The 13,460-nt window shown below is 37.9% G+C and overlaps 1 protein-coding gene across 3 annotated transcripts in view; it reads left to right on the top strand.

Moving 5' to 3' along the window:
* The window catches only part of LPAR1 (lysophosphatidic acid receptor 1), a 172,397-nt gene extending 159,588 nt beyond the window's left edge, over positions 1 to 12,809 (top strand). For all 3 annotated transcript variants that reach the window (XM_011954611.1, XM_011954610.1, XM_011954612.1), the window contains one exon: positions 10,357 to 12,809. In XM_011954611.1, coding sequence (XP_011810001.1) covers positions 10,357 to 10,658 — 302 coding nt within the window. In that variant the 3' untranslated portion in view covers positions 10,659 to 12,809. The remainder of the gene's footprint in view (positions 1 to 10,356) is intronic.
* Positions 12,810 to 13,460: the final 651 nt, after the last annotated feature.

Genomic DNA, 13,460 nt, shown 5'->3' with positions numbered 1-13,460 from the left:
TTGCTTCCCAAGTTCAACCAATTCTCCTACCTCAGACTCCGGAGTGGCTGGGATTACAGGCGCCTGCCATCACACCCGACTAATTTTTGTAGTTTTAGTAGAGACAGGGTAACAACATGTTGGTCAGGTTGGTCTTGAACTCCTGACCTCAGGCAATTCACCCACCTCAGATGCTCAAAGTGTTGGGATTACAGGCATGAGCCACATGCTTAGTCTAATTTTGTATTTTTTTAGTAGAGACGGGGTTTCATCATATTGGTCAGGCTGGTCTTGAACTCCTCACCTCAGGTGATCCACCCGCCTTGGCCTCCCAAAGTGTTGGTATTATAGGCATGAGCCACCATGCCTGGCCTGGCAAGTCCGTCTTAACCTCAATTACTTCACCCTAAGACAGAGCTGGGTAGAAATCAGAAGACAAGAGTTAGGAAAAAAGAAAGAGGCAGTGATCCATCTTAACAAGGTTTAGACTGTATTGGTTTTATTGCAAGCAAATTAAAGCCTTTCCTTTTTTGTATGCTTATAGACCTCAGGGGTCACATTCTATTCCTGAGAATAGTAGCTACTGTTGGCAGTGAAGTATGTGTGCATGCATCCTGGATCTAATTAGGTAGCCTGTGCTGCTTCCATATTTTTGGGACATTATTCTGACTTTATTTGTTCTATTTGTAGGTAAGAACATTCAGAGAAACTCTCTGCCCATGTAATTGTCTAATATAGCATTTTGCCTACTCAGATGGCATGGCTAAATGTTTTAAGTATAGGGAAAAGCTGACTTTGGTGGCAACTCTTTATGCTATCTTCTCAAATTAAGACGGTCCTCTATTCAGGAATGTTTCCTGCATAATGAATAGACATTCCTTGAAGCATGATGACCCCCACCCACTGCATTTGAATATAGAGCAACATTTTACATGGAAACAGTGATAGTATAGGAAGCACAAAATAACATCAAATAAACTCTAATTAGTAGCTTCACAGATTCAAGAAGATACTGTGTTGACTACATTAGTACACATTACTATGTAAAAGGATCATTCAGAGAACAGTGTTCCTGAAAATAAAAAAATCTGATCACCTCCCCTCCTTTACCCATTACTAACAAACAGACAAACTGAAAGTGACATGGATATAGCTAAAAATCAAATATTTGACCTTGAAAATAAATCCAGGATATCCACCCAGGATACCAAATCAAAAGTAAAGTGTTAAAAATACAAATGAAAAATTAAGAGATGTCAAGGGTCAGTTTTTAAATGTAGATTCCCAAATATCCAACATTCATTGTAAAAGAAGTCTCAAATGAACAGAAACAATGGAGAGAAAAGTAGTTAAAGTAATAGGATATTTCCTTAATCTAAAGACAAATGTGAAACTGTAGATAAAATTGCCAGTCAAGGGCCAAGCAAGAATTATGAGCAAAGCCGAGACATCATATTCTAATGCTATTTGTGATCTCCCAAAGTTAGTGTGACAGTTTCAGGTAGGAGAGGATGAGAAAAATGTTTGGTTAATGGCCTAGGTAGCTAGCTTACTAGATCCTTGTTCTTTCTTTCACTTACTTTTTTTATTCATTCAACAAATGTTTATAGAGCACTTAATATATGCCAAAAATTTTGTTAGGTAATATAGACACAGTGGAGTAAAAATAGTCGGATGAGGGACAGAGGTAATCAATAATCACACTATAAATAAAAATAAATTACACCTGTGATAACTTCTACCATGGAGGGTTTTATAGTGCCAAGAGCATGTTACAAAGGGATTTTTGACTTAATCAGGGAAGGCATCCCAAAAGTAGCAGTAAGTAACGTGTGAGTAGGAATTAGATTGTGAGGAGAGCAGGTAACATCCCAGGAAGAGAGAGTAACATGTACAAAGGCCCATGGTTAGGGGGATTGCGATAGATTGAAAGGAATGGAAAAACTAATAAGTCCAGAAAGCAGACAAGCAGTGCAAGACAAAGCTTGGCGAGTAAGTAAGGACCTGTACTATGCAGGTGTTTTACATGAAAAGAATGGGAATCATACATCAGACTTCTCATCTGCAAGACTAAATACTAGAAGACAGTATTCTGAGAGAAAATGATTTTAAGCTTATGCAAACATTCTAGAAAGAATGCTCATGGTACACTCTAGAAAATGGGGTTGGAGGAGGGAGAAGAAAAGAGGTTCCAAAAAAAAGATGTACGTTTGAAGAAGCAATGTAACACCTGGGTATGTAAAATAAGCAACCCCTAATGGAAGCTGAGAAGCAGGCCTAGAAATCAATGGGTTAGTAAGTCAGAGGGCTAAAGGAAATGTCTTTGGGGATAAATTGTATAATTAAAAAGCTGGAAATACATCTGTGGTATGCTTCGGCTGTAATAAACCATGTGTTTCTTATCCGTAACAAAAGAGAATAAAAAGAGAAAGCAGTTAGAAGTTCAAGGGAAAACAAAAATTTGTTCAAAAGTCATGGTGTTGAATCTGTTTTTTAATAAGAGAATTAAGGGCATCACATTTATGATGTCTAGTCCCATGTTTGGGCTTATACTTGACATTCTATTTATGTGTGTGCGTTTCCTTGCTTTTGCTTCTATCTTTTGTTTTCCTACCTTTTGATAAATTGAGTTTTCTTTTCAAACTGTTTTGTTCTTCTTTCATTTTTAAAAAATGTTTCTTTCTTTTGTGGTTTGAGTGGTACATCCAATATCTATTTTTAATAGTGGCTAACTCTAAATTTTAAAAACATACTTTAAAAATTTCAAGATATAGGCCGGGCATAGTGGCTCATGCCTATATCCCTAGCACTTTGGGAGGCCGAGGCAGGCAGAACACCTGAGGTCAGTAGTTCAAGACCACCCTGGCCAACATGGTGGAACCCCATCTCTACTAGAAGTACAAAAATTAGGCATGGTGGTGTGCACCTGTAATCCCAGCTACTCAGGAGACTGAGGCAAGAGAATCGCTTGAATCTGGGAGGCAGAGGTTGCAGTGAGCCAAGATCATGCCACTGCACTCCAGCCTGGATGACAGAGTGAGACTCAGTCTCAAAGTAAAATAAAATAAAAAATAAAATAAAATAAATTCAAGATATAATTCAGTATATACAGTAGCCCCCAAACAAGACAAAACTTTTAGCAAACTTTCTACTGTTCTACCTGCTCTTCTTACCTCTTACTTAAAAAAAGAAAAATCAAGACTTCTAGTTTCTTGTTGTTAACATTTCTAAATTTATAAATATCTGAATGAGAGAGTCAAATATATAAAAAACACAAAAAGTAATGTGACAATCATCTAATTACCAAACATTAAAATCAGACATGCTAACATTTTGCGTAATTTGCTTCAGGTCTCTGAAAAGAATTGTAGATATAACCAAAGCACCGTCCCCTACTCCTTCCTCCTGCCCATTGTCTCAGAAATTGTCCGGAAATTGCTGCTTCTTGTTCTCATTCATGTGCTTGCACTTTTATTATCTATCTGTGCACTTATTTAAAAAACCCTCACACTTAAAAATAATTTGGCCAGGTAATACAGGTTAAAATTATAGGATACAAATTCTGAACCTTCAAAAGTGAGTAGGAATTGTTCCACCATTCTAGAATTTGGTCTTCTAGGGTCTTCCTTATGCCCCTTTGAATGTCCTATAGCATCCATTTAAAGACCTTACACATGGTAGATGTTAATGTTTATTTTCCACCCATAATTTAATGACATTTCTACTCATTAATTTTTCTTGTTTGGGATATATGTACTAGGCGCTTAGCTATGACTTGCTAATTCATCCAGTGGAAGATACTGAGTATCTACTGTCGCCAAGTGATATTCTAGATTCCAGAGATACAGATATGAAAGAGGTAGCATTCCTTCCTTCATGAAGTTAATTGAGGGAAGATAAAACAATAAACATGTAAACCAATAAATACAAGAATTTTGGGTATAAATAAAGGATATGTCATTTGGGTATATCATCATGTGGTGATAATAAAATGGGAGAATATGGTGATGGTGGTGGGCTGCTGCTTTGGCTAGGATAACCAAGGATAGCCTTTTAAAGAAAGTGACATTTAATAAGTAAATGGACATAAAGAGCTGCAGAGACAGTAATCTCAGCAGATAGATCTATAAATGCAAAGATCCTGAGACAGAAATGGGCTTGGTCTGTGTGACTGGAACCTCGTAAATGGGGAGTGAGTGGAAAGAGATGAGATCCAAGAAAGTGGCAGGGGCCAGTCATGTGTAGGGCATTATGGATAGCAGTAAGGATTTCAAGTAGGAAGATTTTGGAGGGTTTTAAGCAGGAGAGTGACTTAATGCAAATTGATTTATGCTTGTCGTGTACAAGCCGGACTTTAGGGAAGCAGTGTGGAGGAAGAGGAATTGGTCAACAGCCTGTTGCAATTGGCAGATGAAAGGTATTGCTCACTTGGCTAGGGGAGCTAGCAGTGGAGAAGTGGTTTCTCCTGGCTTTTCAGCACCTGAATGGTCTGTAAGAATGGCACTAGCATACAAGTCATTTCAATGTGGACTTTCCAATGTACAGTTGCAGGATGAGAGTTAGTCTGTTGGAGGATATGGAGTTTGTACATGTGCGATACACACTACTTAAGGAGAGTATGCCAGAGGAAAGGCAGCTTTGGCATTCTCTTGGGTACAGGAAAGGTAGCATTGTGGTGATCAGGAGAGTCTAATGAAGCTAAAACTGTCACCCAGGAATGTTAAAAAGAGAACATAATGAGTATTCTGCTTGCTTTAGAGCTCTGTATGATGTTATTATCCTTCACTAAAAGATAAATGTTGCTCTCAAAAGTAATGAAAATACTAGAGCACATCACACAGTAAATGAAATTGTGAAACTTAAAATGTGTGCAACATGTGCTGTGACCAGGAAGGAATGGCAGTGTTGAACACCAAACTATATGGAGTAAAATTGGTATCAGGGTGGAAATAACATAGAACAATAATACTTTGGAGATATCTCAGTTAAATTACAAAGTTTCAGTAGTCAGGAAAAAAGATTTTATAATTAATCTGAGTTACTTTTAGAAAAAGCGTTAATCTCAAAAAGCCATCCACATATACCCCCATTATAATGAACCCTTAGCTGCGAGATTGAGGAAGAATAAGCTTTGCATCTGTGGCCTATTTTTCTGACATAGACTCTGTTAAGATACATAGCATCGAAGGATTTCCTAGCTAACTATGTATTATGTGTATATCTTAATAGCAGAAATCACAATGTAACTACAGAGATGAACTAAATTTTGATTAGATTCTGGGATACCAAGCTGCCTGACCTGAGGGAATAAACAATTTAGGGAAAACAGAAAAAGCAACTTAGGCACTCACCTATTTTCTCCCTTGATTCCCACCCCAGGTCTCTGAGATAGGACTGTTTCTGGGATCCTCATTTGAAAAACAAGAAGAGTGAGGCCACCTTGGGCACAGTGCTGATGTAGAATTGATTTACCTTGACTTGTTTTGGATCTGTGGGATGTCTGGTTCTTTTGTAAAAACACAACTTTGCCAGCCAGACTGGAAATGCTTTCTGTGTTTTTCATCAAAAATCTTGGACACTCTCTCTAGAGGTCTTCTCTGGCAAGGACTGTTTTCCTCTTTAACTTTGGTTCTTGCATTCCATATGTAAGCAAAGTTCAACTAGTTAGGAAAAAGTCATTCTAGAAAAAAAGACTGTAATTGTGAGACCAGATGGTAAGCATTATTCAGCTGATGAGGTTGTGTAGATTTGAGGGAAGGTGTGGTAATATGATCTCGATCTGCAGCTGTGACCTGTTGTTCCAAAACAGCCTCATTCCTTCCTGCCTTTTGCATCTGCATTCCAGCACCTCTCCCTCCATCTTTGTGGGCATTGGGGTTCTCATGGATTGCTTTGACAGATGCATCAGGGAGGAATAAAGCTTGTTCAAGGAAGGACAACCCACAGATCTGTTTTGAATATCCTCCACCCCATCTTACTTGTAATATTGGCAAATCCGTGAGAATATAACCACTTTTCTTCAGCACACTGAGAGACAGTTTCCCATGACACAAATTGCCATGAGCCTATTTAGATGTAATTAAGGCATTTCCATTTGATGTCTTGCAGGTACCTCAAACTAAACACATACTGAACCCAGCTCATTAGCTCTCTTCTCCTTACCTCCCCTAACAAAACACCAATCAAGATTTTCTCCTGTGTTTCCTCCTTCAACCAAAGGGAAAATTTAGAAGTCATTCTAGACTTCTCTGTCTCATCCATCTCATGGAGTCCTTCTCCTAAATACTTCTCCAGTCTTTCTATATCTCTTCCTAGTGCTGCTGCCCTGATTCTGGCTTTCATTATTTCTCTTTTGGAATTTGGAAATAGTTTTGCCTTTACTTTATTTTCTTCTTCCACTGTCACCAATGTTGTGTCTTAAATGAAAATCTGACCAGTAAGGCCAATGAGATTACAATCCCACAGAGGGAGGGATGGATGAAGGTCTTTATTTTTTAAAGAAGCTCTGCAGGCTATTGTAATATGTGGCTATGGTTGAGAATGTGTGCTGGACTGGACAAATTTCAAATATCTTAGCCAGATATACAAGACCTTTGTGACCTTGGACATCTTATCTTCTGATTTTTCTTCTGTTTCTGACTTTACAATACATAACCATAAACTACTTGTACTTCCTCTTACTTTTTTTTTTTTTTTTTTTGATATGGAGTCTTGCTCTGTCACCCAGGCTGAGTAAGCCCGGCTCACTGCAACCTCTGCCTAGTGGGTTAAAGTGATTCTCCTGCCTCAGCCTCCCAAGTAGCTGGGACCACAGGTGTGCGCTACCATGCCTGGCTAATTTTTGTATTTTTAGTAGAGATGGGGTTTCACTATTGTTGGCCAGGCTGGTCTCGAACTCCTGACCTCAGGTGATCCACCTGCCTCGGCCTCCCAAAGTGCTAGGATTACAGGTGTGAGCTCCCACACTGGGCCCTTCCTCTTTCATACTGTTGCATACTATTCATCAGTGTTGTGCCTGTGTTTGTGGGATTCTTCTATCAGAAATGTGCTGGAAATATACAAACTAATCAAAGCACTATGACTACTGAGTACTGTATTTCATTCCCCATCTTGGTGGGTGTTGGCATTGACCCATGAGAACCTCCAGAAAGATTTGAGGCTTACATGCTTCCCTGTGTTCTCTCTCTATTCCCTCTTGTTATCTTCTTCATACCCAACTGCAAGTCCTAGGAATCTCTTTATAATCAGGATAGTATTGTCTCAGAGCCTTTTGACATGCCAGCTCTTCCTTGTCCAAAACACATTTTCGCGTTCTGCCCTTGGAGGATCTGTCCTAGGGCTCTGTAACAGCAGCTGCCCCAAGTCTGTGCCACTCACGTAAGTCATGATGGTCAGGTAGATATGCAGTTTATACAGGGCTTTTACAAGTTATATCCAAGTTTGATCCTCACTGTGCCATGTGGAGTAGGCAGGGAGCTATTATTTCTCCACTTTACAGGTGCTGAGATGGAGGTGTTTTAACTCTTATCAACCTGTCTTTCAGGTGTACACTGGACTCTATAGATTACATGTTGATAGGGTCCACAATGCACATCTCAAGTACTGTAACCTGACTGAATTATGGTTAGCTCCCTACTATTAAAGGAGTTTAGGTGTGGTTTATTATTATTTTCAGAAGCTCAAGGGGAAATCCCTAATTTGAGCAAATTTTATTTCAGAATATCCATTCATTATGGATTAGGAGCCTCATCCCTTGAAATTTTCCAGCCCCCATTTTCCTCTTCTGTATTGCATCCTCATCTTTTGGTCAGTTTGATCCTTGAGGCCTCTGTGAAATAGAAAGGAGGGGGAGGGGGCATGGAATTTCCATATGATTGGTTTTAGATGTTGATTTCTGAGGCCTGTACTGTGAGTCACTGAAATGATTGGATTGAGTCTTGAAGATCCAAACACAGAGTGTTGGGACTGTGTGGTTGGGCCTAATCCTAGTACAAAAACCAGTTCCCTTCAGTGAAGAGAAAAAGGGAGAGGACTGTAGGTTCCTCAATGAAGCATCCATACATAGTAGCTCCTGTGTCAGGCTGTGGCGTTTCCCACTTCCTGCCTTCAGCCTAGCAGGGTTCCTTACATTTCTTGGTCTAAAAGTAAGGCTCATGGGCTCTTTCTGGAAAGATCTTACACCTTTTAAATTTTAACATTGGGAGAAATTATAAACAAATGACAGTATTTGAATTCTCTCACTTTTGAACAAAGTTAAGCAGCTTAAGTATGTCAGAATAAAGATATTCCCTTCTGCTGCCCAGAAGGAGAAAAAGATCATTTTATTTAAAATCTAGCTATTGACATGCGTGTTCCTTGTGTCTAATCAAGTTCTGAATTTGAACTCAATTAGAGCTTTGATAAAAGAAAGGGGAAAGGAAACTTGAAAGAATGCTGTTCCATTCATGAAGGGCCTGTGTGTTTTTAGTTTCCAAGTAAATGGCATAATGGGACCATGTATTTTCCATCCAAGCATTTTCCATCCTGAGAATAATTCCCTTCCTGGCTTCTCAATGAATAATGCATTATTTCTGAAACCCAAGAGACATTCCTTTGATTTTCCTTTATGTTTAGCTTTCTGAGTGATTTTCAAGCAAGGAAATTCAAGGACTTGGAATGAATGCTTTATTAACATTTTTATTGAAGTTCAAGTCACTCCTTGGCTATTATCTCCTGATATTTGAAATACTTTTTTTCTCTCCAAGGAAAGTCTAAGGTATTGTATTTATTAGAAAATGAAGTACCTTGGCCAATCTTCAAAGTGAACAGCAGTTTAAAACCAATACACATTTGTGTTGTAGAACAAAGAGCTTTATGGGGGTACTTTTCTCCTTTATTTTCATTTCCCTGCTGAAAAGTTTCACAAAAGAAAGCTCAGATTCAAAAGTGGGCTGTTTGGAGACTAAATCTCATTTGTTTACATTTTGTGAAACTAAGTCCTTGAGGCTGGACCAAATCCATGACCCCAGTCCAAGCCTGTATCCACCAAAGCAGTGCCATTTAAATCTGAAGATGCAAATGCCCTTCTGGGATTGCCCCTACTTCCGCTCTGCCTGATTACACATATGTAGCCTGCCTGATTACACATATGGGGCCCATTAGGTGAGGTGTAATGGGATACAGTGGTGCCCACCGCTATTGGCTCCAGCAGAGTCTGGAGTAACACAGTGGTAGGTTTTAATGCTCTTTTACGACCTCCATTTTCCTGGAATCCAAATGATGAGTGATTTCAGAAACTAAATGAAATAGAATTAAGCATATCATCTATATTTTAATTCCTCTTATAGATATAGTAAAATTGTAATGATTCAGAATAATTGGGGGAAGAAAGAGAACAAAGTTGATCTAAATTAATAAAACATCTGAAACATTAAATTTGGTTTAAAATATTTAATGTTATCATTTTCAAGAAGTAGAAATGTAATGTTTTCTAGAGCTTGAACTCTGGAGGCAGCCTCTAAGAGCAGAAACTCTGGGATTTTTCTACTTTCCAGTACTGTGGCCTTGAGCCAGTTATGTAAACTTTCTGGGTCTCAGTTCCTTCACCTGTACAATGGGGATATTAGTTTCTATGTCATATGGCTACTGTGAACATTCAATGCGTTATTACTGGTACAGCATATAGGACAGCACTATGTAGGTAGTTGTTGAATAAAAATAAAACATAGATCTTATCATTGAAAATCACAATTTCCAAACAGGTTCATGCTACTCAGGTAATATTATTGTTATTGTAGGTACAGATTGAGTGATTATTTCCTTAACATTCTTTTAATCCATACAACAAACCTCATGAGGTGTAAATATAATCATCTGCATTTTTCAGATGGGAAAATTAAGGAAAGAAAGTAGTTTGCCTAAGTTCACCCGGTTCATTACATGTCCAACAAGGATTTGGGCCCAGACAACCTGAATCCAGAAACTATGCCTTAATTAAACATTAAAGGACACTTAATCATTAGTGCTTATCTTTTGCCTGAAAATAACACTGCTGTTAAAAACCATGTTGTTATGTGAAGTGAAGTGTGTCCTGAATGCAGTTTTTCATATCTCAATTGCTTATCAAACTCTTTGTGTTTTGCTCAAAATAATCATCATCAATGTCTCATAATTACTTGATTTTAGTAACGTCCGAAATAAAATTTTAAGTTGACTGTCGTTAAATTTTTTCTGATTATCTCAGGAAATGAGTATTTCATTTGCAACAATGATTTGTGGCTTCCAATTTCAATATTTTTATATTGAACTGAAATCATTTCACTTTATGGTTGCATGTTTTATAATGTTTTCTCATTCTCTTTTAAAAAATCCTCCTGATCCCTATCCTTGTCCTTGTAGGGGCCTTTATCATCTGCTGGACTCCTGGATTGGTTTTGTTACTTCTAGACGTGTGTTGTCCACAGTGCGACGTGCTGGCCTATGAGAAATTCTTCCTTCTCCTTGCTGAATTCAACTCTGCCATGAACCCCATCATTTACTCCTACCGCGACAAAGAAATGAGCGCCACCTTTAGGCAGATCCTCTGCTGCCAACGCAGTGAGAACCCCAGTGGCCCCACAGAAGGCTCAGACCGCTCGGCTTCCTCCCTCAACCACACCATCTTGGCTGGAGTTCACAGCAATGACCACTCTGTGGTTTAAAACGGAAACTGAGACAAGGAACCAGCCGTCCTCTCTTGGAGGATAAACAGTCTCCCCCTACCCAATTGCCAGGGCAAGGTGGGGTGTGAGAGAGGAGAAATGTCAACTCATGTACTTAAACACTAACCGATGACAGTATTTGTTCCTAGGCCCCACCAGACTTGATATATATTGAAAATTAGCTTATGTGACAACCCTCACCTTGATCCCCATCCCTTCTGAAAGTAGGAAGTGGAGCTCTTGCAATGGAATTCAAGAACAGACTCTGGAGTGTCCATTTAGACTACACTAACTACTTTAAAAAGATTTTGTGTGGTTTGGTGCAAGTCAGGATAAATTCTGACTAGTTGAATCCACAACTTCATTTATATACAGCCTTCCCTTTTTTATTTTTAAAGGATACGTTTCACTTAATAAACATGTTTATGCCTATCAGCATGTTTGTGATGGATGAGACTATGGACTGTTTTTAAACTATCATAATTCCATTTTTTCCCTTACATAGGAAAATTGTAAGCTGGAATTGTCTTTTGTTTAGAAAGCATGCATGTAATGTATGTATGCAGTATGCCTTACTTAAAAAGATTAAAAGGATACTAATTTTAAATCTTCTAGGAAATAGAACCTAGACTTCAAAGCCAGTATTTGTTTAGGTTATGAAGCAAACAATGCTCTAATCACAATATTAACTGTTTAATTAAAATGTTGTAACAAGTTTAAAACAGGGAATGTAAATTTTTGCCAAAGTGATATGTATTCCAAAAAAGTCATAGAAGATGAAGCACTGTAATATTGTTCCCACATATTTAAAATACCCAAGTACATTCTAATTACCAGTATATCGGAGGAAAGTTTTCGTAGTCTTTGTAAAATAATATACTCATCATAGAAAACTTGAAAAATGCAGAAATGTATAAAAAAGCAAAAATTATTACTGATAATATCACAACCCAGAAGGAACCACCTTTCAAAATCAACCCCCATGTATGCCTATGTATGTATTGTATACCTTTTTTACATAATTGGAATCATACTGTAAACAGTTTTATAAGTAGATCTTTTTCATTGCAAAATTGCCACATTTTCTTATGGTATTAAAAATTTTACAAAAACAATTTTAATGGCTATATTATATTCCATTTAATGGATGCAACTCAGTTTATTTAACCATTCCCATGTTGTTAGCTATTTAGGTTATTTCTAATTTTCATTTTGCAGAAATTTTGTGTGCATAAACTTTGTCCATATAATTGATTATTAGGACATACTCCCATGAAGGATTCTTTTTTAAAAAAATGTGAAATGTTATCTTTTATTTACACCTTTCATAAAAAGGGACTTCCTGCTTTTGCACTGCATGGGTGGCAGTTGTGAGGAAAAACCAGTCAAATGACCTTTTTACAAAAGAAATGCAGTGGTCACTTTAGTTGAGAGTGACTTTTTAATATAACAAGATCAACTAGAAGCATTCAACTGTCTCAAGAATCAAGGTACCCCAATATATCTCGCAATTCCAAACTTTGTTTGAGCAACTCATTATCCAGCTCTTGGTAGCCACACCTGCAATGTAAAATTGAAGAGAATTCAAAGAAACCAAATGTGCTGAGTGAATAAAGGATTGTCATATCATTAGTTTGGGTCCATCTGTAGCAAATGGGTTGAGTGTGTCAGTATGTGATTGGTTACTGTGTATTCTCCAGGAATCACCCCGATAGGCTGCTGCCCTATTAGGTGATACCTGTTTAATACATTGTCCAGGTAGAGTAGTAGTTGCATCAGTTTGCTGTAACAAGTGACCAGTGAAGTAACACAGTGGTGAAGCAGGTCAAGGGAGGTCAGGAGGATGTCTGAGAGAAAGAAGTCTGGGAGATGAATGGCTGTCTAGGAAGGAGGACATCAGTGCACAGTTAGTGTTTGAGCAGAGGGCAGACTTGTAAAGTACCCGTAGTGAGAAGAATGTGGGGACCCAATTAGCAGAAAGGTGTTTGCACATACTTTTTACAAAATACAGAATACTTTATATTGGAAGTGAAAGAAATGAAGTTGGACTTTTACGCATGTGCATATTTTTCTGGAGGCTGTATGGATTATTTGAAATGAAAAGCATACTAATTGGACTTTAATAAATCATTTTCAATCAGCGCTTGGTAATTTGTGATTCTGGTCAGTGCTATTTCTCTTGTTTGAGAGTCTTCCAGCTTGCCTTGCATGGGTGTTTTTCCCACTGTGACCTCCTTTATTTCTCTGTTACAAGGGCTGCTTAACCCTGAGGTGGAGCAACCGTGTGCTCCCCCGACCCCCAACTGTTTTTTTTTTCAATCTGAGTAATAAATCTTGCCAATGTCTGGAAGATAGTAGTTTATGTTCCATGAGAGGAGACAATTTATTAAGATGGTACTTTACCTCAACAGGATAACTGTTAGAGTGAGTTTCTTTTTGAAAAACTCTGATTTTACAAAAAATGTTGACAACTTTCATGAAACACTCTCACTAGTTTATAAAATCACAGTAGTATTTCTACTTATAGGTTTAATAACCAAGATAAAAGTTACATATATCTTCCAATTATATAACCATTATAACATTTTCAGTATATCACTAAAGTGTTGGAAAAAGATAAAATATTTATTCAAGTGAATGTCTCAGGATTTGGAAGAGAATTCTGAACCTTTAATTTTAAGTGGATATAAGATTGTTAGAAATCAAATATCTTTGAACTGTTCTTTACAAATTAGCCACCCCTCACATATTCCTCTTTTGAAATTAGTGAAACCATAATTTTCAAGACCTAAAACCACAGCT

Source organism: Colobus angolensis, unplaced genomic scaffold (genome assembly GCF_000951035.1).
Source record: "Colobus angolensis palliatus isolate OR3802 unplaced genomic scaffold, Cang.pa_1.0 Scaffold386, whole genome shotgun sequence".
Taxonomy (NCBI): Eukaryota; Metazoa; Chordata; class Mammalia; order Primates; family Cercopithecidae; genus Colobus; species Colobus angolensis.
This window is presented reverse-complemented; position numbering and strand designations above follow the sequence as displayed.